Source organism: Diceros bicornis, chromosome 3, assembly GCF_020826845.1.
Source record: "Diceros bicornis minor isolate mBicDic1 chromosome 3, mDicBic1.mat.cur, whole genome shotgun sequence".
Taxonomy (NCBI): domain Eukaryota; kingdom Metazoa; phylum Chordata; class Mammalia; order Perissodactyla; family Rhinocerotidae; genus Diceros; species Diceros bicornis.
Window position 1 is genome coordinate 29,829,753 of NC_080742.1, and position 25,328 is coordinate 29,855,080.

The following is a 25,328-nucleotide window of genomic DNA, read 5'->3' on the forward strand; positions in this document are numbered from 1 at the left end:
TTTCTACTTTACAGTTTTTTCTCTGGCCTCTCCTTCATTTATAAGCTTCTCCTTTTTATACTAACTCTTAGCGTTGCATTGGAAAGTAGTGGAAACTGTGCCAACCAGTTATAACACCCGCAAGTGATCCCACTGATGGGGCTAGCACCTGAGGAAGCGGCAGGTCTATGTCCTCCTGTGAGGTTCTGCAAAAGAAAACCTTCTGTTGCTGTCTAATGCAACAACCTCAGAGAACCAGGAACACTGATAAGCAATTATGGCCTTTTGAAGAAGTGGCATTTATTTTTTCAGATTGTATTTGAAAACATTGGACTTTTTTTTTCCCCCATGATTATTTTCTTGCTTCTGTCAGAAAATGTTGACAGCAGAACCAGTCATATTGGTATTGATTCTATTAGGGAGAAAAATATTGAATGTGCTGTTTAATCTCCAGGGGGAAAAAGTCTTAAACTTAATGAAAAAAATTTATTTTATTGACTTCATTTGTTTTAGGTACTGCAGATATATAAGGCTATTTTTTACCTTAATTTTTTTTTAATGAGCCATGAGAAATATAGATTCTGTATTCCTGCATGTATTCTCAAGCACCATATGGAAACACTGTTCCTAGATCTGTGGCATATTTCGTACCCTAGTGTATGCTAGTATATGTGCCAAATTAAAATTAACAGTTATCACAAATATCCCTTACTTTTCTGGAAAGCAGAGTTGATTTTAATATGTACTAAAGTGAATCTAGTATATCTACTTCCACTTTTAATCAACCCAGTATTTTTTGAATGACTGTGAAGTTACCACTGAGTTACTAAGGAACTCTATAAAACTGCAGTTATGGAAAAAATTTTCCCAATGCCAGATTTGGTCATGTCAGGAATTTAAGGAAACTAAATTACTCTTTCAGGTAATTGGTGCTTTTTTTTTTTTTAAACCATTTTTAAGTATCTGATTCAGTGGTATTAAGTACATTCATAATGTTATATACAACTGTCACCCCTACCCATTTTCAGAACTTTTTCATCATCCCAAACAGAAACTCTGTAACCATTAAGCAACAACCCCCCCTCCTCTCTCCCCTCAGCTACTGGTAATCACCATTCCACTTTCTGTCTCTATGAATTCCCTATTCTAGATATTTAATGTAAGTGGAATCATACAATATTTGTCCTTTTGTGTTTGGCTTATTTCACTTAGCATGATCTCTCAAGATTCATCCATGTTGTAGCATGTATCAGAATTTCGTTCTTTTTTATGGCTAATATTCCATTGTGTGTCTATACCACATTTGGTTTATCTATTCATCTGTCAGTGGACGCTTGAGTTGTTCCTATCTTTTGACTTTTGTGAATAGTGCTGTTATGAACATTGCGGTAAAAGTTTAAGTACTTGCTTTCAATTCTTTTAGATATTTACCTAGGCGTAGAATTGCTAGATCATGTGATAATTCTATGTTTAACATTTTGAGGAACCACCAAACTGTTTTCCATAGCAGTGGCATCATTTTACATTCCTACCAACAATGCACAAGGGTTCCAGTTTTTCCACATCCTCCCCAACACTTGTTATTTTCCATTTTTTAAATAGTAGCCATCCTAATGGGTGTGAAGTAGAATTGGTGCATTCTTAATATAGTGAAATGTTACTTCTTAGTTTGTAAGACTACCGAGTCAGTAGGTATGTCTTCTTAACAAACTTAAACTTTGCAAATATGATCTTTGTCTAAAATAACACATGATGATGATGATGATGATGATGATGGTGATGGCACCTACAGATTAGGTTTTTCTCCTCCCAAAATGGTATTTAAGTAACTGTAATAATTACCTTTGTACTATAGAATATAGCATCATATTGAATTAAAAGAAGTAATTTGTAAAGGCTTTAGGCCCTTTTTAATGCTTGATTTTTACACAGCTCTAGAAAGAATATAAGATTAAGTTATAAATGATAAATTAACATGTTTTTATTTATTTAAATCAAAATTTGCCAAATTCCAATGAAACAGAAAATTGGGATTCATGAAACTCAGAAGTAAATTAGATTGCCCTGGCTGTTACTTGGGGATTCAAAGGTAAAAGTAATGACAAGAATGTGATGTAAAGCAGTATTTCTCAAACTTTAAAATGCAGAAGGGTCATGTGGTAATTTTGATAAAATGCAGATTCTAATCAATAGGTCTCATGGGGCTGCTCTTCTGCATGTTCAACAAGCTCCTCAGTAACGGCAGTGCTGCTAGCCAGGGGAGCACACTTTGAGTTTCAAGAATTTAAAATATTAGTGAGGACAGTTTTACCTAATTGACAAAAATATTTTACAGCTTTTAAGGCATGCAAAACTAAATTATCCATATTAGGTGATCTATTTGGAACTTTTAAAAATGTATAAATGAATGTACTGATTAAAAAAAAAAACTGACCTGGTGGTATCAAACTTTGGAATCATGTTTTCAATTCCTCTATTGAAATGCTTCATCTCTCAGTAGTTGCTGTGCTTCAGTTTTCTCAACTTTCAAACTGAAAGAGTACTTCTCACCTATTCTTTTCCCTTGATGTTGGTGAAGAATATTTTAAAATTGCCTTTCTGTTTTTTCCTCTCTAGGGAGTGCCTTGGTGAAGCACATGAGCCTTGTGACTGCCAAACGTGGAAAAACTGGCTACAAAAAATCACTGAAATGAAACCGGAAGAACGTAAGAGGAATTTTAGATAGCTATGCTGTGTATTCTCTAATAGCATTCAAAAGATAATGCGGTCATATTTCTTAGAATCTTCATTTAAGAAGTTTTTAAGTTTGTTAATGCTAAGCTCCTCGATTTAACATCACCTCTCTAACCACCATCCTTTTGGAGATTGTAGGGTTTTTGCAAGGGGAAATCGTAGACAGGTTCCATGCTTCCAACTGACTTGTTTTCCATCCCAAGATAAACCAGGGTAATCAGGGGTCACATTTAAGCCCCCCTCATACAGCCCTTTCGTTTTATCCTGGGGTGGGCCAACTAGCTTTTCTGTACTTTATGGGAAGAAATGTATGATCTGTAGTGAGAGGAAGCTTTTTATTTCCCTGGAAGCTTCCAGTGGAGGATGAGACAAGTTAATTTTTTGTTATTATGTGGTTCTGTAGATTTACTTATGTTAAATGCCATGTCTATAACTATTTTTACTGAGACTTCTGTAAGTACCTTATCTCTGTTAATCCTCACAGAAATGCTATGAGATTGATGTTAGTAATCCCTTTTTACAGATGAGGAAACTAGCAGTTAGATTGGATTGAGTGACACAGGCCATGTGCCTGGTAAACAGAATGGGTTTGAATTAACCTTCCTAATAGCAATTCCTGCATTTGACAAGCAAATATATCTGCTTTGCAATAATTTCTCATCCCCTGAAGTGTTTTATGACTACTATTTTCTTTCAAGTTAATATAAATGAAAATTAATTTAGTTTTTTTTAGCTTTTAGATAATGGAGTTAATTTGAGATATTGCAAGTCAGGATTAAGAATTCACACAGTGAATCTATGCTTATTATGAGCAAAGCACGTAATAAAGATGATACCAGCTTTCAAAGAGTGCAGAGGCTAGAAGGGAAGCAGTCAGATCATTACACTGTCATGTGATAACTAGTGTAATTGGGTAAAAATGAGAGTACAAAAACAAAAACAATTAAATCAGGTTGGGAGGGGTGTGTCAAAGAATCTTCCGGGAGGCAGTGAGCTATGGAATTGGGTTTTAGCATATCTGCAGAGGCAAAGATGTGGCAGGATTCCTGTCAGCAGCTGAAGTGATACTGGGAGTGACTGGCTGGCAGCCGTGAGACCTTATAGGCTTGTATTATGTTGGGCACTATACCATTATCTGGGAGCTGGTCCTCAGCATTTTATTTTATTTTTTTTCTTTTTCTTTCTTTCTTTTTTTTTTTTTTTGTGAGGAGATCAGCCCTGTGCTAACATCTGCCAATCCTCCTCTTGTTTTTTTGTTTTTTTTTTTTTTCTGCTGAGGAAGACTGGCCCTGGGCTAACATCCTTGCCCATCTTCCTCCACTTTATATGGGACGCCGCCACAGCGTGACATGCCAAGCAGTGTGTCGGTATGCGCCCAGGATCCGAACTGGCAAACTCCAGGCCGCCGCAGCAGAGCGCACACACTTAACCGCTTGTGCCACCGGGCCGGCCCCCCTCAGTGTTTTAGATTCACGAGATTCGTTTTGTGCACTGACTCAGGGTTGTTCAGATCCATGAAGAAGAGACTGCAGTGTAAATCAGAATACCAGTTTATTAATTGATAATGAAGAAACTCCCTTTCACATGATCAGAAGGTTCATGTTGCTTATCCAGGAGCAAAGGGAAGTAGATTTTATAACAAGGTCTGATTAAATATTTCTGTCCTATAAATTCATGATTTAACCAACAATTCTTTTTTAGAGTATCTGCTAAGTGCTAGGGACTTCCCAAATCAAAAACACCTGTATAGATTGTTCTTGTTCCCCAGGTTCATTGTGTCTCTCTCAAATGCCAGATGTAGCTTGCCGTTGCTCTCTTGACACCCACCCATTTTCCCTACTCTGCTGATATGTATGGGTCTATATATGTTTGTGAGTTCCGTAAATACATTAATACCATTACCCTACACCACCTTTGAACATGACAAGACAACTGGATTTTGATTTTTTTTCCCCTGCTTCTGGCACCTAGAAACATCTATGTTTCTATTAGAGAAGCTTGCTATTGCCCACCTACCTACATTTCTTTATACATTTCTATGGAGCTTAAAGTTAAGGTCCATGGGGAAAATTTGCAAGAGATGAGGCTGGAGAAGAAGGTGTTGCCAGATTGTGAAGGTTCTTGCCAAATTATCTGATTTATCCTATTAACAGAATAAGCCATAGAATGCATTTTTTAAGTAGGGAAGTGGCATGAAGGGAGATATTTTTATCCAGATAACTGATGACTAGGAAGGGTAGACTGAAGGAGAAATAGACCAGAAGTAGGAAGATGAATTTTTAGTTTGGGTTAGAGGGTAGATTATGATGTCATTGGTCAATTTAGGAAATTCAGAAGTAGGAGTATCTTTCAGGGGAAAATAATTTTGTTGTGGACATTTTGAACCTGAGGTAGTTGCAGGACATATGTGTGGAGATGTCTAGTGGGATTTTAGAATTATTTGTCTGCAGCTCCGAAGAGATGCTGAGAAAACTTAGGAATAACTTGTTGCTTTTAAATGGTATCTTTGTTATTTATTTAACAGTTCTTGCGTGCTATTTTATGTTAGAATACAGAAAAAAGATGCCCTCTATGCTCTTAAAATATACATTTTAGAAATGGAGACAGCTATATACAAAACTAAGAACAAAGAGTATTATAAATGCTGTGAGAGAACAGTGTACCTGTTGTGCATTGTGGGGAAGGGGAGGGACTAAGGAGGAAGAGATCAGTTCTCTCTAGGAGAGGGTTAGGAAAAGCTTTAGCAAAGAATTGATGCATAAGCTGCATCCTGAAAGCTGATATTCTTCACAGAGATCAGAATAGGAAGGACATTCCAGACATAGGGTGGAGTAGGGCTGTGAAACAGCATGGCATATTCAAGGACTGCAAATAATTCGTACAACCAGTGCAAAGGAACTTGCAGTAAGAGATCAGACTGTGCAGGCACAAGTGCAAATCAGGGTGTCAGGGGCAGGGGTTATATTCAATGCTGGAAGGTCTGACTTTATCCTGAGACACTGAAAAGGAGTTTTGAGTAGGAGAATGATAACTGAAGATGCTTACTTAAAAAGATCACTCAGGCAGAAGTGTGAATGATGAATTAGGGACTATTGAGATACCACCTAAGAATGCTGTATCTGGGGCCGGCCTGGTGACGTAGCGGTTAAGTTTGCTCGTTCTGCTGCAGCGGCCCGGGGTTCCCCAGTTCGGATCCTGGACGCAGACCTACTCACCACTCATCAAGCCGTGCTGAGGCGGCGTGCCACACAGAAGACCTAGAAGGACCTACAACAAGGATATACAACTATGTACTGGGGCTTTGGGGAGAAAAAAGAAAAAGAGGAGGATTGGCAACAGATGTTAGCTCAGGGCCAATCTTCAAAAAAAAAAAAAGAATGCTGTTTCTGAGACGACTTAAGAATGTCCAGGTGAGAGGATATGAGGACTTGAACAAGACAGAGGCAGTGCAGATGGGAGAAGAGAGGTGTATACAAGAGAGTTAAGATGTAATTTTATTAAGTTGTAAATCTAGTGTACTTAACAGTTGCGTAAAAGAGTTAATGCACCACAGGAAGTAATTAGTACAGTATATTGTTTAATTCTTGAGTAGAAAATAGCCAGAGTGTCTGATTTGAGATATAAAGCAAGTATTTTGAAATGGGTGATTATTTTTAGTTATCCCTTATCATTCGTAAAATTGGATCAATCATTCTGTACCCACTAATAAGCTTTTACTAAGGAAGGAGAGGGAGAACGACCTGGCTAGTAAGCGCAAACTATTGGTGGGACTGTGACAGAATATCCTCGCACATGATAATAATCCTGATAATGAGGACAGAAAAGAAATAGAAGAACTAGGAAATGGTATACATGGTGTATATGTGGTTACTTCTGGTGGCCGGAGATAGAGACCTCAAATAAAAACTGAAGAGCGCTCTCAGAATCCCAAATAGGATTTTAATTTAGAAAGATGGAAGAACTTTAGAAAATTGGACAGAAAGCAATGACTGAGAACATCTGAGAATTGGTCTACCAGAGAAGGAGCCAAAGCCAAGACTGCGGGGAAAATTCCCAGTTGCTGAGAAAAACCTAGGAGTTTTCTCACTGTCCACCAAACTGAAAGGTGATGACCAGTAGACTACTATTAATGGCCACTTGAGTTTATGAAATTTAGGATGAGGCTTAAAGCAAACAATAATAGGCCAACTGTAATTCTTAAGTAGAACATCATCATTAAATATATAAAAATAATATTTCAAAAAGAAGAGTATGATTAAATGCTTTAATGAGTTTACATATTACTTTGGCTTATGGTCACATATCTTTGGCATAAGCATTTTCAATCAAACTTGTAGATTCGTAAGATAGTCTTCTCCCTTATGCCCAGTTTTTCAAAGTGTTTGAATTATGAGACTCAAAAGGAGTGACAAAATCTAATTAATGAGAAAAAGTATTAGAAAATGTACTGAGATCGGTTCAAAGAATTAATTCCATATAAAGATTCAAATGCTATTTTTAAGCACTGAAACTGCCTCTCGTGTCTAATCAGAGCAAGAGGAAAGAATGATTATATTTTCTGTGAAATCATGGTCAATTTATCAAATTTTCAGACCAGTTTTTTCATGGTACATAGTAAATGGTTTTTGAATGGAATTCAGTCTTTAAGAATTCAGTCTTTGGGGTCGGCCCGGTGGCACAGTGGTTAAGTGCGTGCGCTTCGCTGCAGTGGCCCGGGGTTCGCAGGTTGGGATCCCGGGCGCGTACCAACGCGCTGCTTGTCAAGCCATGCTGTGGCGGTGTCCCATATAAAGTGGAGGAAGATGGGCACAGATGTTAGCTCAGGGCTAATCTTCCTCACACACACACAAAAAAGAATTGTCTTTAAAAGCAACTTTGTTTTCACTTGCATACATGTTGAATCTACTAGTAGATCTTAGATTCTGTTATACTCTAAGACCTGATTAAATGAAGTTAATATTTCTTACAAAGAGACCTAAGCACACTAGATGATTAGGGAAAGAAGATCGAGATACAATAGACATATAACTGAAGTGAAGGGAAGAATTTGGAAGTTAGTAGAGGTGAAGAAGACTCATGAGGTAAATTGAAGGGAGATAAGGTATTGCAGGTATTAAGAAAATATGTATGAAATGTTCATGTTCACAGAACTGGAAGTAAAGACATTTTTTTCCAGCACAAGTTTCTGTTGTAATAATAGTGAGTTATTTTCTGTACGTAATTTACTTCATGCAATCCACTAGGATGCAGTTAGGAACTAGCATTCTCTCCGAGGGTGAGAAGAAAAAAAACTGTTATGTTGCAGGCCACACAGCTGCTTTGTTTTAATGGCTTTGTGCTTTATGTATTATAACAATGGACAATAAAGGTCATAAGAATATGTGAGAGCTTCTGAGCTAAAAATAATGTTGATGGTGAAGAGAGGAGATAGGCCACTACTTTTAAATAAAAATTAGACATTTGTACTTAGTGATTAGGTTTTATAACAAGAAATACCCTTTATAAACAGCATTACCTCTGCAGCTTGACCTTATTAGCCATAAGTGTAGTAAGTTCCTTCTGAAATTCCTGTTCTCTACCAAATTATCTCAGAATTCTCTCCACTAACACACTAATCAAACCATCTTCTACCAAATAAGTTTAGAAGTGTAGTAGAGTCTGATCAGTTCATTGCTGCTGTTGTTTCTTCTTGCTTTGTGGAATTGAAAATCAGCGCTTTACAGTCCAGCAGTAGGTGCTGTTCTGTTGTTGACACAAACTTAAGTAGGTAGGCACTTGGGGCTTCTCGCAGCAAGATGGCCCCACTCCTCCACTGCTAGGCTCCATCAAAGGGCTGCTCCTAGTGCTCAGCTCTTCCAGTTCACATACAGAGCCACTTCCTCGGTCAGTCAGCCCAAACCTTTGCCCCCACTTCCCTCTCCAGGGATTTATATCTGGGAGTTGGCTAACTTTTCCTTTTAAACTTCCAAACTCAAAGAGCCTGATTTCTCCCCTTCTTTCTGCCTTGGGCCAGTCCCTTACCCCACCCTTCTTAGAGGGTCTGCATGTAATCAAGGCCTTGATTAGATGGGCCACTTTGAATGATTCCAAAGTGATGTTGGACATCTCTTTCAGTAAAGAGAACATGAGGCTTCCCTGTGCACTTAGAGATAGAAAAGAAAACAAAGCAAACTTGATTACTGACATTCTTGCAGGAAAAAATAATTTTTTAATTGCGCATCTAGAACTCCATCCAGCCCCTAAACTTTTTCTCCACTGGGGGAAAAAGTTTATAGAATGTAAAATTTAGAATCTTTAAAAACCATGGCATTATTGCAGATCTCAAATTGTAATAGAATAAATTGAGTTTAAGATGATGAAGAGTATAGGGTTGGTGTGGGGATAGAGGGTAGAAGCTTGCCAGGTAGAAAGTGGCCAAATCATGAAGGGCTTTATATTTTTTGCTAAAGCAATTTGATTTTATCTTGTAGTCAGTTGTAGTCAGTGGGGAGCAACTAAAAGATTTTAACACCCAAGCCCCAGTAGATAGTTGTATGTCATAGCTGCACATCCTGCTAGTTGCTGTATGTGGGACTTGGCCTCAGCATGGCTGGAGAAGTGGTGTGTCTGTGTGCACCCGGAATCCGCACCCGGGCCTCCAGCAGCGGAGCATGCGCATTTAACCGCTAAGCCACGGGTCTGGCCCAAAGATTTGTATTTTAAAAACATAACTGTACGGGCCGTACAGGGGTGGTTGGAGGTGGGGAGAAGGATCTGGGGAGATAGGTTGGTTTTCTGTGTTGTAATTGTCTAGGCAAGAGGTGTGGAGAACCCCTAGCTAAAGCAATAAGAAGTGGGAATGGAGAGGAGACAGATGTGAAAGAGAAAGAGTTAGATCAATGGACGGGTGGGTGAAGGAAAAAGGAGGGTGTCATTATCCTGTTCCTGGATTGACTCTGGGTAAATGATCATATCATTTGCCAGGACAGGGAATAGAGGAAGGAGCAGGTTTGGGGGAAATGATTAGTTTTAGACATGTCACATTGGATTCATTTTTAGTTTATCTGAAATAATCATGGGTGAAAAAAGCTGTTGGTATTTTAATATAATTTTTATGTTTTTTACTATGATGAAGAGTTTCTGGTAATTATGTTTGCAAATGGCCTATTTAAGAAATTATTGTCTAAAGTAACCTTTCTTTCTATAATCTTTGATGCAATAGTTATTTTAAACAGAGAATGACATAATGTTTTTTTTCTTAACTTTGTCTTTTTTCTTCCCCAGTTTATTTGGACACAACTTAGGGTTAAATCTTCTTTAAATCATGTTTCATAAATAGAGCTTTGGGAATACAGCTCCTTATCCAATAATGATGCTATTCAGAATGAAGCAGTTTAAAAACTTAGGAGACCTAGGAGGAAAATAAATATATGATTAAAATTGAGAGACAACCTACAAAGAAAACTTTGGGGTTTTTCCCCCTGCAGTTGTACATTAAATCATTTATTTCTGTGTTTGTTCTTAATATCCCAAAGTTGTAGGAGTTAGTGAAGCTTATGAGGATGCTGCCAATTGTCTCTGGTTGTTAACTAACTCCAAGCCTTGTGCTAACTGTAAGTCTCCGATACAGAAGAATGAGGGATGCAATCACATGCAGTGTGCTAAGGTAAGAAGTTAAAAGAGGATTGTGAATGCTTTGCGGACGGAGTCTTAATTTGATTGTTAATCCAAAGAAGAAATGTTATAAGTGTAAAAGTCTTGATAGGTTTCAGATGAATTCTAGCAGATTGCATTTTACATTCTTTGTTGAATAACATAAATGTTGATTTATATTACTAAATTTTACACTCATAATAAATATTAAACATAAGAGTAAAAGTTCAGTGGTGTTTGGCCAGAAGATCAGAAATGCCTGAATTCTTCCCTGCCAGTCACCTCCTCCAGTGAGGACCCTGAGAGAGTTTTGTGTATGTATAAATAATAATATTAAATGATACAGCGCTAACTTGTATAGATCTCTTGCAAAGCTGGTTTTGGAGCACACAGCTTAGACTCAAGGCCCAAGCCAGGCCCCAGGCAGTCCCCCTAAGTCCAAATCTAAATCTTACTGTCTGGGGCCGCCCCGTGGCTTAGCAGTTAAGTGCGCGCTCCACTGCTGGCGGCCCGGCTTCAGATCCCCGGCGCGCACCGACGCACCCGCACCGACGCACCGCTTGTCCGGCCATGCCGCCGCGGCGTCCCACGTACAGCAACTAGCAGGATGTGCAACTACAACATACAACTATCTACTGGGGCTTTGGGGAGAAAAAAGGGAAAAAACAAATAGTAAAAAATAAATAAATAAAATAAAATAAATCTTACTGTCTGCTTATGGGTGTTTATAATAAAGGTACCCAAAGCAGCGGGCAGACTTTAGATCTGCTAATGAAACCATCAATTAAATAAGTAATACATTACTGTATTGAAATGAAAATGCCAATGAAGATCTACTTGGCTGAAAGATAATTAATATAAGTAAATACTGTTAGAAGGCTTCCCTCTTGACTTAGTTGCATAGAAAGAGACTACCATATTTAAAACAAATATTCTGGAATTAGGTAATAATATTTTATTAATCCATGCCTACACTTATAAACATTTTTGTTTTAAAATTGTAATGATATTCCAGTTTTTTTCCTTTTCATTGGAAGTGCCATCTGTATGTAAAAGATAATTATTTAAAATTATCGAGAGAAAGACAATGTAATTTTTCCAAATTAGGATGTGAAAGAGACCCAAAGAGTTAAGAAGATGCCAATAAAATATATCCATATCTTCTAAGTATTGCTTGATTTTAAACCTTGAAGCTAATGATCATTATTATTATGACTTAAAAAACAATGGCAGTTACAAGATGATTTTTATAAGCCAATATTACTCTAAAATTAACATAAATGAATTGGTTTAGCGAGACAGTAATAATGATTTCCTAAGAGGCAAGAGGGAAAACCTACTATAGCGTTCTGAGCAAAATGCTCAAAAGTGCTTATTAGCTGATCAGCTAACCTGATCAGCTGATCAAGCCAAAATTATTTGATTTATTTGTGGTATTATCTTCAGCATCCATATTAGTTTTTTTCTTGGAAAATCTGTTATAGACTACATAGATGTGTAAAGAAAATAAGTTGACCATAAAAATCAGCAGTTGAGCTACTAACAAAAGAGGCAGCATCCAACATTACCTTTACGTACTTCCTTCATAGCACCTACCAGTAGTAAATATTTGATAAATATGTATTTAGTGAATGAATATATTCATGAATTAGTCTAATGATGTGAGATAATTTATAGTAAACAGGTTTTGCTTCAGCTTCGGTTGCATTTAAAAGACACGTTTACTTACATACTATGTAAACGTAGTAGTCTTGTTTAACATACCATCTGAAGTATTTGCATTGAATGTTATACTTTTAGAGTTTTTTTAAATGTGAAGGTGGAACAACAGGTCATGTGTAATTGAATTCATACTGTAACACAATGACTAAATCTTAATATACCTTTATGAATACCTCAGTGTTGATTATGATTCAGCAGACAGTTTTTACTTTCTGGAATCAAATTGTTAAACATTTTTAAACAGTGACAAATTTGGCCGTATAAAAATAAGTTTGTTTATTTTAAAAACACTGTTTATTCTATTCATTTCCCTTTAGATAGTTTTCAGGAGATTGTTTAAATTTTGCATTCTTCTGCGTTTTAAATCACTTAGTAATTTTCTTATCTGACTCTGTGTAAAACTATATGCTGCAACTAAAAAATAAAAATTATTAAAGCTATGTATTCTTTTTCTTATCATAGAACATAAAATTTGGCTGTTTTGTAGAATTTTTGCAACTAATTTTGAGAGATCAGTAAAGCTGTACTGAAGGGTACTTGTATCAAATCAGGCACAAAGTTTGCTTATACCAGGCAACAAAAGAACTCGCATACTGTCAGAGCTTTGAAACAAGCCCACAATTTATTGTGTAAGTACATGTTTGTGAAAGGATAGATAAGTACAGAGACTTTAATTCAGCTCTCTGTTCGTGACATATCAGGTGGAGAAAAAAATCAGTAAAGATATAGAAGACAACATAATTACTAAGGTATATCTGATTGCTATATATTCAAACTCTATATCTTGAAAATATGGACTACACAATCTTTTCAAGTACCTATGGAGTATTCACAAAAGATTGACTATTGATCATTGAAGAAATCTCAGTAATATTGCAGAAAATAGAAAATATTATAAGCAACATTCTCTGGTTGTAATGGAATAAAATAAAACTATTAATAAAGTTACAAAAGGCCTTTTTATTTGGAAATTTTAAATCTCTCAAACAACTCTTAAGGAAAAAAAGAAGTAAAAATGGAAATTAAAGAATTTCTAGAAAACTAGGATAATGAAAATACTACCTTATCAGAACCTGAGGGCTATAGCTGAAGCAACGCTCAGAAACGTGCATAGCTTTATTCACTTAAAACAATACAAAATAAGGAATGAATTAAGGATATGACTCAAAAAATTAGAAAAACAAAATAAATTTGAAGAAAGCCAGGAGGAAGGATTTAAAAAAAAAAAAAAATCAGTAAAAACTGAAAAACAAGGGGCCGGCCTGGTGGCCTAGCTGTTAAGTGCGCGTGCTCCACTTCAGTGGCCCAAGGGTTTGCTGGTTCGGGTCCCGGGCCACCGCTGCACTGCTTCTTAAGCCATGCTGTGGCGGCGTCCCATATAAAGTAGAGGAAGATGGGCACAGGTGTTAGCCCAGGGCCAATCTTCCTCGGCAAAAAGAGGAGGAACGGCAACGGATGTTAGCTCAGGGCTGATCTTCCTCACACACACACAAAAAAAAACCCTGAAAACAGTACAACTAAGAAATACATCCAAAACGTGGTTTTCTGAAGAAAAAATAAGATAAACTATTAAGCTTATGTAAGAAAAAAATGGGGGTGAGGGAGTTCAAATACACAATATAAGAAATAAAGGGAATAATCAATAAAGGAAACTAAATTAATAAGAGATAACTTTGCTCAACTCATGCTGATAAATTTGAGCTTGGATTTGAAATGGATTGATTTTCTAAGAAAATATAATTTATTAAAACTGACCGTAGAAGAGATATCCAGACAAACCTATTTCCATAGAATAAAGAGAGTATTTCAATGATCTCCCCCCTTTAAAGCAATAGCCCTGACAGTTTCCCAATAGAATTTTATCAAACTTTTAAAGAATAGGTAATTCCAATGTGATTTAAACTGTTTCTGGGAGTAAAAAAAAGCAGGGGGGGGGGGGGTTCAAAGTACAGTATTATTATAAAGTGAGTAGAACCTGATACCAGCACTTGACAAGATTATAAAAATTAAAAGAAAACTGTAGATCAATCTTATTTATGAATAACAATACATGAGTCCTAAATAAGATATTAGAGGGGGGAAAAACCCATAAATATTAACAAATATAATCCAGCAGAGTACATTAAAAGAGAATTGACTGTCAATTATATCTCAATTAAAAATTTTTTTAATAAAAAAGTAATTGACCATGTGGAGCTTATTCCAGGAATACAAGAATGGTTTGATATTAAAAAAGCTATTGCTGTACCTCATCTTGTTAGTAGATCCAAGGAGATAAATCATAGATATTTTCTATAAATGCTAGAAAGACATTTAACAAAAAAAAAAATCAACAACCATTCTTTATAAGACACTCAAAGAAATAGGAATAAATGAAATCTTCCTTAGTATGATAAAAAGAAATCTACCTCAGTCCAAAAGTTGACATGATGTTTAGTGGGGAAACTAGAGGTATTCTCACTAAAATCAAGCACAAAGTAAGGATGCTGTCCATCACAAATATTATTAACATTGGACTGGAGATACCAGTCAACATAATTAGACACTAGAAAAAAATTGAAGATGTAAAAATTAGAAATGAAGTGATAAAATTATCTTTTGTTGCAGACAGCATGGTTGTGTACCTAGAAACCCCACAAGAATCAACTGAAAAACTACTGCAAAGAACAAAATTTTAATTAACTAGCAGAGTAAAATATTAATATGTAGAAAGTAATAGCCTTCATGTGTACCAACAACATCCAGATAGAATATATGCTGAAAGAGAAGACCTCATTTATCTAGAAAGAAACTTAAGAAATGTACAAGACCTATATGAAGAAAATTTTAAAACCCCTATCTGTAGGACACAAAAGATGAAAAACGAATGGAAAGATAATGAAGTTCTTGGATAGAAAGATTCCATCAAAAATACCAGCAGATTTTGTTTCTGCATCTAGATAAGCTAATTCAAAGTGCATATGGAAAAACAAAACAAGAGCAGCTAGAAAATCTCTGAAAAAGGACAGTGAGGAGGAGCTGGACTTGTCAAATAGTAAGCCGTCTTATAAAGGCTCAGTCATTAAAATAGCATGGTGCTGGCACGTGAATCTACAGATCAATGAAACAATAGAAAGAAAGCCCAGAAAATAGACAGAGATATGTGGGAATTTAGTAAAGGAGGCATCTTCAACCACTATGCTGAGAAACATGGACTGTTCAATAAATGATATTGAGGCAACTGGCCAGCTGTGTGGAAAAAAAGTAAAGTTTAGTTCATACTGTATACTGCATACCCAGATAAATCCTGAACAGCTCAAAGATTTAAATGTTTTAAAAATAAAATAAACCATAGAAGTACGAGAAGAAAACATAGACTTGGAATGGAAAGATCTTTCTGACTCAAAATCCATAAGCATAAAAAAAGAGGATATATTTTCATACTGGAATGTTCATATTTTTGGCATTGTCTGTTAATTATGGTAATTAAGAAAGTGAAAATTTTTACAAAATGAGAAACAGGTTTTATGTCAGCTGTTCTACTTGGAGACCTTTTAAACTTGTTGCCAGTTTCAAAACCAATTTTTCAGAGTCACCAGGAGTTTTCAGATAGACTGGTGGAGCTTTATAGACCAAAGTAAGATTACCATGCACTTGAAAAATGAAACATTTGTCAGTATCTGTTTTGATTATTTGGAAAGAATATCCTATTGATATTTTTAAAGATTTCTTGAGATTACTTCATAATATTATGATTTACATTTTTTTGTGTGTGAGGAAGATCAGCCCTGAGCTAACATCCGTGCTAATCCTCCTCTTTTTGCTGAGGAAGACTGGCTCTGAGCTAACATCTATTGCCAATCCTCTTCCTTTTTTTTTTCCCCAAAGCCCCAGTAGGTAGTTGTATGTCATAGTTGCACATCCTTCTAGTTGCTGTATGTGGCACGTGGCCTCAGCATGGCCGGAGAAGCGGTGCGTAGGTGCGTGCCTGGGATCCGAACCTGGGCCGCCAGTAGCGGAGTGCTCGCACTTAACCGCTAAGCCACGGGGCCGGCCCTATGATTTACATTTTAATTTATCCTTATAACCAATAATTTTAAACTACCCCCATGTCTTTTGCATAGTACAGATAAGGTCTCCAGAGGAAATATGAAAAAGAGGGCATATCTTTAAGATTTGTTCATGGTCACACAGGCAGGATTGTTTAATCTCTACGAATTGGTTGACTAGAAATTGGAAAATAATTTGCATATTAACATAGGGAGATGTTTGCATGTATGTTTTCTTTTTAAGTGCAAGTATGACTTTTGCTGGATTTGCCTAGAAGAATGGAAAAAACATAGTTCTTCTACGGGAGGTTATTACCGATGTACTCGCTATGAAGTCATTCAGCATGTGGAGGAGCAATCCAAGGAAATGACTGTGGAGGTAAAGAGAACTATTTAAGCCAAGACCTCTGGCTAAGCCACCTAATACCATTGGAAGTATTTTGCATTTCTTCTTTTCCTGTCGTCATCGCAATGAGGCATTAAATTGAATACACTTTATTTATTTATTTATTTATTTTTTGTGAGGAAGATCAGCCCTGAGCTAACATCTATGCCAGTCCTCCTCTTTTTGCTGAGGAAGACTGGCCCTGAGCTAACATCTGTGCTGATCTTCCTCCACATTATGTGGGACGTGGCCTCAGCATGGCCTGACAAGAGGTGCGTCAGTGCGTGCCCAGGATCCAAACCCAGGCCACCAGCAGCGAGCGCACGCATTTAACCTCTACGCCACAGGGCTGGCCCCAAATTGAATACACTTTAGAGTAGCCTTTAATTTAAACAAAATAGCTCTATAAACTTGAGAGCTTTTTTTTTTTTAATTTTCCTTTTTTTGTACTGGTGAAGATAAGAAAAGTCTTCTATATCCAACCTGCGTCTGTAATGACTTAAAAACAATTTTAACATAATGTCAACAATACAATATTATGTTATAGCATATAATAGGTATCTTAGCTTGGCTGCCATAACAAAATACCGTAGAGTAGGTGGCTTAAACAACAGAAATTTATTCCTCACTGTTCTGGAGACTAGGAGGTCCAAGATTAAGATTCTTGCCAATTCATTTTCTGAGGATAACTCTCTTCCTGAATGCAAACTGTCTTTTTGCTATGTCCTCACATGGCAGGGAGAGAGACCAAGCTCTGGTGTCTCGTCAGCGTCTTATAAGGGCACCAGCTCTATTGGATTAGGGCCCCTCCCTAATGAACTTGTTTAACCTTTATCACCTCACAGGCCTGGTCTCCAAATACAATCACATTGGTGGTTAGGGCACAACGTGAATTTGGAGGTGGTGGGGAGGACACAATTCAGTCCATAGCAATAAGCAATATAATAAAATGTTGAATATCGGATAAACATAGAGCTTGAGAGGCATCTTTGCGTTATACTCTGGGATTGTGGATTCACTGGTTTGTCACAGAGAATACAAATACAAGACTCTATTCTGGGAGCCTTTAAAATGTATTGGTTATTGTTTTCTCTCAGTGAAATAATCAATAAAGCCATATGCATTATTACCTATTAGTAATAAAATTTTTAAGTGATCAAAAAACCCAATTTTAATAGCTAATATTTTTATTTATAAAAGTGATTTATGGACTTTTGTTTCCTAGGCTGAGAAAAAACACAAACGATTTCAGGAACTTGACAGATTTATGCACTATTACACAAGATTTAAAAACCATGAGCATAGCTATCAGGTATGTCCCAGATCATTTCAAATGCTCTGAATTACACTGTTGTGAATAAATGAAGAGAATGATATAAATTACTTATTTCTATTCCTTTAGTTAGAACAACGCCTTCTTAAAACAGCCAAAGAAAAGATGGAGCAATTGAGTAGAGCTCTCAAAGAAAGTAAGTTGTAAGTGGTATGTGTGATAATTAATATAAAATAGCCTTCCATGCTTAAGTCACTTTACTGGTAGGAGGTTAAGACCCTTAAAGGAATACCTTATCTCCATTAGCTCGTCCTGGTACTTTTGGAGTTCTCTAAGCCCAGAATGCAGTTTAGCATTTAGGGCCTCTGATTAGATTTTCTACACAGCTTACCTCGTCTGCTCCTCTTAATGCAGCCTACACTGGTTGCAGATAAACACACATCATGGTTTGCTTACTCTCGCATCAGCAGTGCCACTGCTGATGTTCTATGATGTTGGGAAAAGTGGATGGGACCTAAAAAGCATCCCTGACCTAGTCAAAGGAGCGAGAGTCACATGCCACCCAATTGTCATGTGACTGAATCCCCAAAGACTCTTGAGAAAATTTAGCAGAGTGTCTAATGGAATGGAAATCAAGTACAGTTTGGGGAGAAATCATCTCGCTAGTAAATAATAGACATTGGAGTCAAAAAACAAAGACATGAGATAGGGCTAACTTATGGATCCTAAAATGGAAGTTCGAAAAAAACATTCCTATAAATGGGTTGAGTATTAGTTGCACCATTAGAATATATCTCACAATGACCACACACAGTACAGGTTCTGGTATGTTTGTTTTAAAAAGTCACATTTTAAAAATAATCACAGCCTATATATAAAAGGTTTTAAGCCTTAAAATGCAATCAATTATACTTGTGTTTGCTCCAGTTTATAAAAGTAATGAGTAATAACACCCTTTTCATGAGGATAATTCCCTAATTAAGACAGTAACTATAAGTTAAATAAATTACAGTGGAAGAAAAGGTGTCAATAGCAGCTTAGTCTCCTTGTTAATTATTAGTTCTTAGACTTTAGTAATGATATAACTATATCACGCCAATATCAAACTCTTCAAGTATTGTCCACAGTGAAAACTGGAAGGAAAAACCCCTCACAGGTTCTGCAGTTCTTTAGTGGAGATTTTTGTCTGTTTCATCACTGATGTATCCCTAGTGCTTAGAACAGTGCCTGACACATAGTAAACATGCAGTAGATATTTGTAGATGTGTATTCCTGCTTCTGTTCAACCTTCTGGAGGTTCTAGACAGCACAGTAAGATATGAAAAAGAATTAAAAGGTATAATGATTGGAAAGCAAGAAACAAAACTTCACACACTTCTCACATATCATAGTAAGGGGGGCAGTGTTTGTTTTGTTTTGTTTTTTTTCCATCTTCTTAGTTCAGCTGCCTACACTAGGTATAGGTATTTGGGGATGATCTGTATATCAGTGTGTGTACATACACATGTAATTTCTTTCTACAGGCATGCGGAATAATCTTAGTTTCAAAAGTACTTATGAATTTAGATTCTACTGCTCAATTTCTGTTTATTTGCAGTTAAGGAAGAAGCTAGAATGTTATAATGATATTTGGGGAAGGAACAGCCTCAGATATTAAGGCAGTTTCTTCTTCCCTCCTCCTCACTCTTCCTCCCTTTCTCTCCCTAAAGTTTTTTATTTACTAGCATTAGTTATCCAGTAGTTCCCCAGAATGTTTTATCTTTTTCCTTACAGTGTGGTTTTTGCAGAGGCATAATTATAATTAGGCTTTTTTCTTTTTGCAGCAATTTAGCAAGGCATTTGTTCTGATTCTTTATCAATAAAATTCTGCTAAGGATGACCTGAAAAATTTAGTAAACATGGAACCTTTGAGTTAACCTAAAGCTAGATTTGTTTGCCAGCAGGGTGAGAACAGAACACAAGATCTGTGTCTGCATTCCTTCATGACTGCCATCAGCACTCCTGGGCTACTGCAGCCCAGGAATGTGTGCTTCATTTATAAGTGCAGACAAGTCACACCTGAGTGTTTTATGTAGGTTTTTAGTCTGGTTCAAATAAATACTATCATACAGCTACTTCAAACCGTTTCTTCTTAGGGTCCTTGTGAGGTGGTTTTGTTTTGTTTTTAAGAAAACTTAGTTGTTTAATTTTATAATAGCACATTAGCCAAAAAATTTTTTTTCTTTGTGCCTGATTTACTTTATAGCTGAAGGAGGCTGTCCAGATACCACTTTCATTGAAGATGCAGTTCACGTGCTCTTAAAAACTCGACGCATTCTCAAGTGTTCTTATCCATATGGATTTTTCTTAGAACCTAAAAGCACAAAGAAAGAAATTTTTGAACTCATGCAAGTAAGATATCTTTCTTAAATTATATTTAAATGCAGTTATTATGAAAAACAGATTTCCTCCTTTTTCAACTACTTAAATAAGTTTTATCTTAGTTGAGTGTGGTTAGTAAACAATTATTTTTCATTTTTAGAATGTTTTTTAAATAAAGGAAAAGTTACCAGTAATAAACTGAAATTTTCTTTATGTTTAAATTTGTCACTCTGCAGATCTGAATGAGTTCTGAGCTGTGCACATATTTCCTACCACATTTATTTCTTTGTTTTAAACTGGTTGAGGTTGAAATCTGGCCTGGTTCTGATTATGTGATTAGGAGTTCAAAGATGAAACAAACCACATTACATACTAGATGAGAAAGTTGCTATTTACCAGTTTATTTTAAAAGTTCCATGGAAAAAGTTACAGTATTTAAAAAACAAAACACCTAAGCCGACTGACATCACTGTAGCTGACCAAGTTCATTGTACATTTCCCTCTTTTTTTGAAGCCAACAAACTTTCTTCTCTTGCTACAATTTTCATGTCATCCGTTTGAACTGCCCTCTACTAATTTATATCCTACATTTCTTTCAATGCTCAATATTCATTTTCTCCATGAAGCCTTCCAGACCTGACCCCAAATCACAGGGCTCTTGCCTTGCTGCAGATTCCTTCAGCATTTACAAATAGTCTACACCACACGGTCATGCATTTGCATGTGCACTGCCTTGAAATTTATTAGTTTTTTTCCACATAGACAAATTATAAATTCCTTGTAGACAACTGGTATACTCACTACTTTGTTATAAGCCGTACCAACTACATTGCTATAAATGCGTATCGAATGAGTGCTATTTTCCTGAAATGTGCAAAATAGAAACATATGATAAATAGGAATTTATTTCAGAATTTGGATTAATTTCTGACTTCAAAAGAGTTAGATTTAACTGAGAAACCAGGTAGACACTAGATTTGCTATTGACTAACCGACTCAGCCTATAATCTTTTTTTTTTTTCCATCTTCTCACCATAGACAGACCTAGAAATGGTCACTGAAGACCTTGCCCAAAAAGTCAATAGGCCTTACCTTCGCACACCTCGCCACAAGATCATCAAGGCAGCATGCCTTGTACAGCAGAAGAGACAAGAATTTCTGGCATCCGTGGCTCGGGGAGTTGCTCCTGCAGACTCACCAGAAGCTCCAAGGCGCAGGTAAAAAGGATGCACATTATGGAAATCATTCTGGCTGCAGCCACAAATGCCAGCAGGTTTATTTTTTTATTCAATTGGAGTTCATATTCCTGGAAGTTACTTATACTTAAAATATGGATAGCTGATAAAAGTATGTTAACTTATTTTTGGTGATTTTTTTTTCCCAAGTACTATTTCTATTTTTCTTGTTGTTTTTTGTTTGTCATTGTGTAGTTTCTCAGACTAAATTAGGCTAGATTAATTTCATACTTCAGTGAACTCAAATTCAAAGAGTATTCTAATGCATCATTTCAAATACATAATATGTGTAGTGATATGATAGTCATAAACATCTAATGACATAGAATTTGGGAGCCTTGCCAACTTGTTATGGTCATATTTATATTTTTGTGGTAAGAGGTTGTGAAGAAATTAGAAATCTGACGTTAGTAAAGTTAAGTAATCCATATTCATCCATTAAAGAACAGTTAGTTGTTTTATTTCAGAGACTTATACTACTTCTGCCATTATAAATTGAAGCATTTTTTCTTATTCATAATAATTATAGGCATTAAAAATCCCTTTGACACTATTTTTGCATAAACACACTTAGAAAATAAAAATAGAAGAAATCATAAAATACTCTGATATCGCATGTTGATTTTTATTTTTCCACCATTTTACACAAATATAAAGCAACTTAGAATTTGAAAGAAATAATGAAAGTATCCTTTTACTTGTGTTCAGTAGTTGATCTACTTTGGGTAAGCAAGTTCCAAGCAGAGGAATTAAGAGTACTGTTCGAAGGGAAGGATCTGCTTGTGTGTGCTCTGTAGGACTGATGATAAATCAAACGGTATGTCTCATTTCTTTGTAGCTTTGCTGGTGGAACATGGGATTGGGAATATTTAGGATTTGCATCACCTGAGGTAATTGTTTTGTGAGGATTTTGTTTTGTTTTGTTTTAATTATATTTTTCCTTAGTGCAATCCTGCTTGCATTTGCACTCTCATCTATTCTAAATCCTCCTGAGATTGTCAGCAATGTTTTCTCTTTCTTTTATAATCAGAATGCCTCAGTGAGCCTCCATTTATCTATTTATGGTGTTGGATTATCATCACATTATTAAAATGCATCCCCCCTTCTATCATTTTTAATTCTGAACAGTCAGAATTAAGGCCAATTTACAGCATATATTTTTTGAAAATATCTTCAAATTGGTTAATAAAGATATAAATTTTATTTATTGGAAATGCATTTCTAGTGGTAATATTGTTTCAGTCTGAATCTATTAAAAACCTAAATACACAATCTATTTTTTTAAGTTATTGCAACAACCTGAGAGAATTGATTTACAATCAATTGCTAAAGTGGAAACTTGACATTAATCATGTTTATGCAGAAAGAAATGCTTTGCTTAGTTGCTTTCTGCATCTCTTTAAGATTTTCACACTCTTCTTGTTTTTTTGTTGTTGTTATTATTGATATACCTTTTTAAAATACAGAAGGTCTAAAATACTAACACTGCAAATAGCAGTTGCCGCAAATAAAAATAAGATAGAGTGAAAATCTTAATCGCATTGCTGTTTTCTAAGATTTAAATTGCCACCGTCACTGTTGGGTCTGAATATTGAGACTGAATGGTTTTAGCAGTTCTCTACTTCTGTCTCTCCTTCCTTGCTCTTTGTAAAACAGTATACCATTCGATGCTTGTATTATGGTAACCGTTTAACTTAATTCTTGGAAGGGGACAGAACAAACAATGAAACTTGATCGTTTGTAACCCATTTGTTATCTGCCACTAAAAGACAGTGAAATTGATTTTTATCCAGAAATGACTGTGGCTTATTTAAATCATATACTTTCTCTTCAGCCACTGAGGATACTTGCAATCACCTTGTGTCCTTTTGTGTTGGTAGATACATCCAAGACAATACTGACTTGAGAAAGCAATTTGTGCTAAGAGCTCTGATATGGAAATTTTAAATTCACTTAAATTACAAAAAAAATTTTAATATATTAATGAAATTTCTATTGTAAAACAAATTATGAACCTTTTCTTTACCTCGTCCTGTACTTATTATTTCTGTATTATATAATTACAGCTTTTAGGATATTGTGGAAGATTTCCACCTAAAAGGAAAAATAAGGAAGCTTCCGTTATCAAAAAAAGAGTACAAAAAGATATATATATATTGCACATAATTAAAAAAAAAAAAACAGTACTAAAGTTTTCAGTATTTCAAGATAGAAACACAATTTAGCAAAAGAAAACCTTACCAGAATATTCACAATCATGTGTGCATCCTTTTTTGGCTTTCTGGCTGTGACAGTAACTTTAGGAATCCTGAAGTATTTGTCTGTGAATATTGAGGGCCTGCTAATTTGACTGACACAGATTCATTTTGTAAAAAATAGGAAGGCTTGGCACCTCACATGTGAATATGTATATAACATTATTGAGCTCTTGTTCTCCAAAGATTGAGAATTGTGAAAGTGTAAGTAACATTTCCTTCCTAAATTTATTTGTTATGAGTTAATAAAGCTTATAAGAATTATTTAACTCACTTTTACTTTTCTTTAAAGTCTTTGGTACATTGAAACACCAAGCTTTTATGTAAACCTTATTACAAGTCTAAAGATTTACCACACAGTGTGAAACTTTAAAATTCTGCGTGTGTGTGACTATCAAGTAACTGCCAAAATTATATCTTTAGAAGTTAGCTCTTGGCCTTCATATAGACTCTGTATAAAATAATGTTGCCAAACTCCAGTAGAAGTGGATTTAGGTTGAATTTATATTTTTTTCAGTAAAGTTAATTCTATCTTATTCTATTTTAATTGAATTGAATGAGTCAGTAACAAGCAGTAGTATTTGTTCTGTACCACTTTAGAGGCAGTGGAGCCCGGAGGAAAGAGCATAGTCTAAAAGTCTAAGGGATGCCTGAATTCAAAGTCTAGCTCTGTAACTTATTAGACTTTAGGCTATGTTCTTTCTTAATTTCTCATCTTTAAAACGTGGATGGTGCTATCTACCCCATGGAAGTTCTGGAAGGATTAAAGCATACCTTTAAGTCACTGACAAAATTGGTGCTCAATAAATGGCAGCTATTATTACTTAAAACAAAAAAAAACTCCTGGCAGCCTTTTTCCCTGTAAATCATGAGCTTCTCAGTCTTCTCTGTAGCCTTAGCACTCTCAGACCATGTCAGTGCTTATGTGAAGATCTTAAGAATCCTTGGAAATTATCAGATAAGTCTAATTTTATGAGAACAATATTTAAGCCTATTACATTCTGAGAGAAGGTCATTTGAGTTTTCTATCAGAATAATTATAACAAGTTTCTTTTACAGTTGTTTTTAAAGCATTTAGTTTTCTTAAATTGGAAATACATATATTTTATGATGAGTAATAGTTTATTTAATTCAGAATAACTTTGTACCCTTGTCAAGTGTACAAAGTAATCAGATTCTCCCTAAGTATTAAGTCTTGAACTGAAATAAAATTTTTGTGCCATCTTTGTCTAAGAAGTGTGGTGTTTCTCGGTGGTCCAGTGAGTCATGATGACACATAAGAGTCATGCAGTTTGGGATCATGGGCCTCCAGGAAAAGAGGAAATGATACCCCAGCTCAGCCGGAAATTTTAAAAAACCCAAATAATTGCTCCAAGTGCTTGTAGTCTCTTTCGTTCATTGGGTTCTAATCTGGTGGGATGCCTCCCACTCTTATTAGAGTCCAACTGCTTACATAGATGAAGGAATCTAAATAAATTTAACCAGAGTGGTATCATGTGAAAGTTTTATTTGTGGTGTAAAACTTGCCTTCATTTATTCCAGTATTTTCACAATATAAGCATATTGAATAATCTAGGGTAACTGGGATAATCATAAACCTGACTATCTTAGTGTTTATCACTGAAAGGTTCTATAATGATTCTCAAAATTAGCCTTTTTATGCTGATGTCATGCACACTGGCCTCTCTTCTAGTCTCTTCTATCACTAAAATGTGGAAAAGCACA

The 25,328-nt window shown here is 35.8% G+C and overlaps 1 protein-coding gene across 5 annotated transcripts in view; it reads left to right on the forward strand.

Annotated features, from left to right (window-relative positions):
- Positions 1-25,328, forward strand: part of ANKIB1 (ankyrin repeat and IBR domain containing 1) — a 143,219-nt gene that overhangs the window by 112,118 nt on the left and 5,773 nt on the right. For all 5 annotated transcript variants that reach the window (XM_058525430.1, XM_058525421.1, XM_058525426.1 and 2 more), the window contains 8 exons: positions 2,596-2,684; positions 10,227-10,357; positions 16,339-16,473; positions 17,705-17,791; positions 17,882-17,948; positions 19,998-20,143; positions 21,152-21,330; positions 22,187-22,238. In XM_058525430.1, the coding sequence (XP_058381413.1) occupies positions 2,596-2,684; positions 10,227-10,357; positions 16,339-16,473; positions 17,705-17,791; positions 17,882-17,948; positions 19,998-20,143; positions 21,152-21,330; positions 22,187-22,238 (886 nt within the window). The remainder of the gene's footprint in view (positions 1-2,595; positions 2,685-10,226; positions 10,358-16,338; positions 16,474-17,704; positions 17,792-17,881; positions 17,949-19,997; positions 20,144-21,151; positions 21,331-22,186; positions 22,239-25,328) is intronic.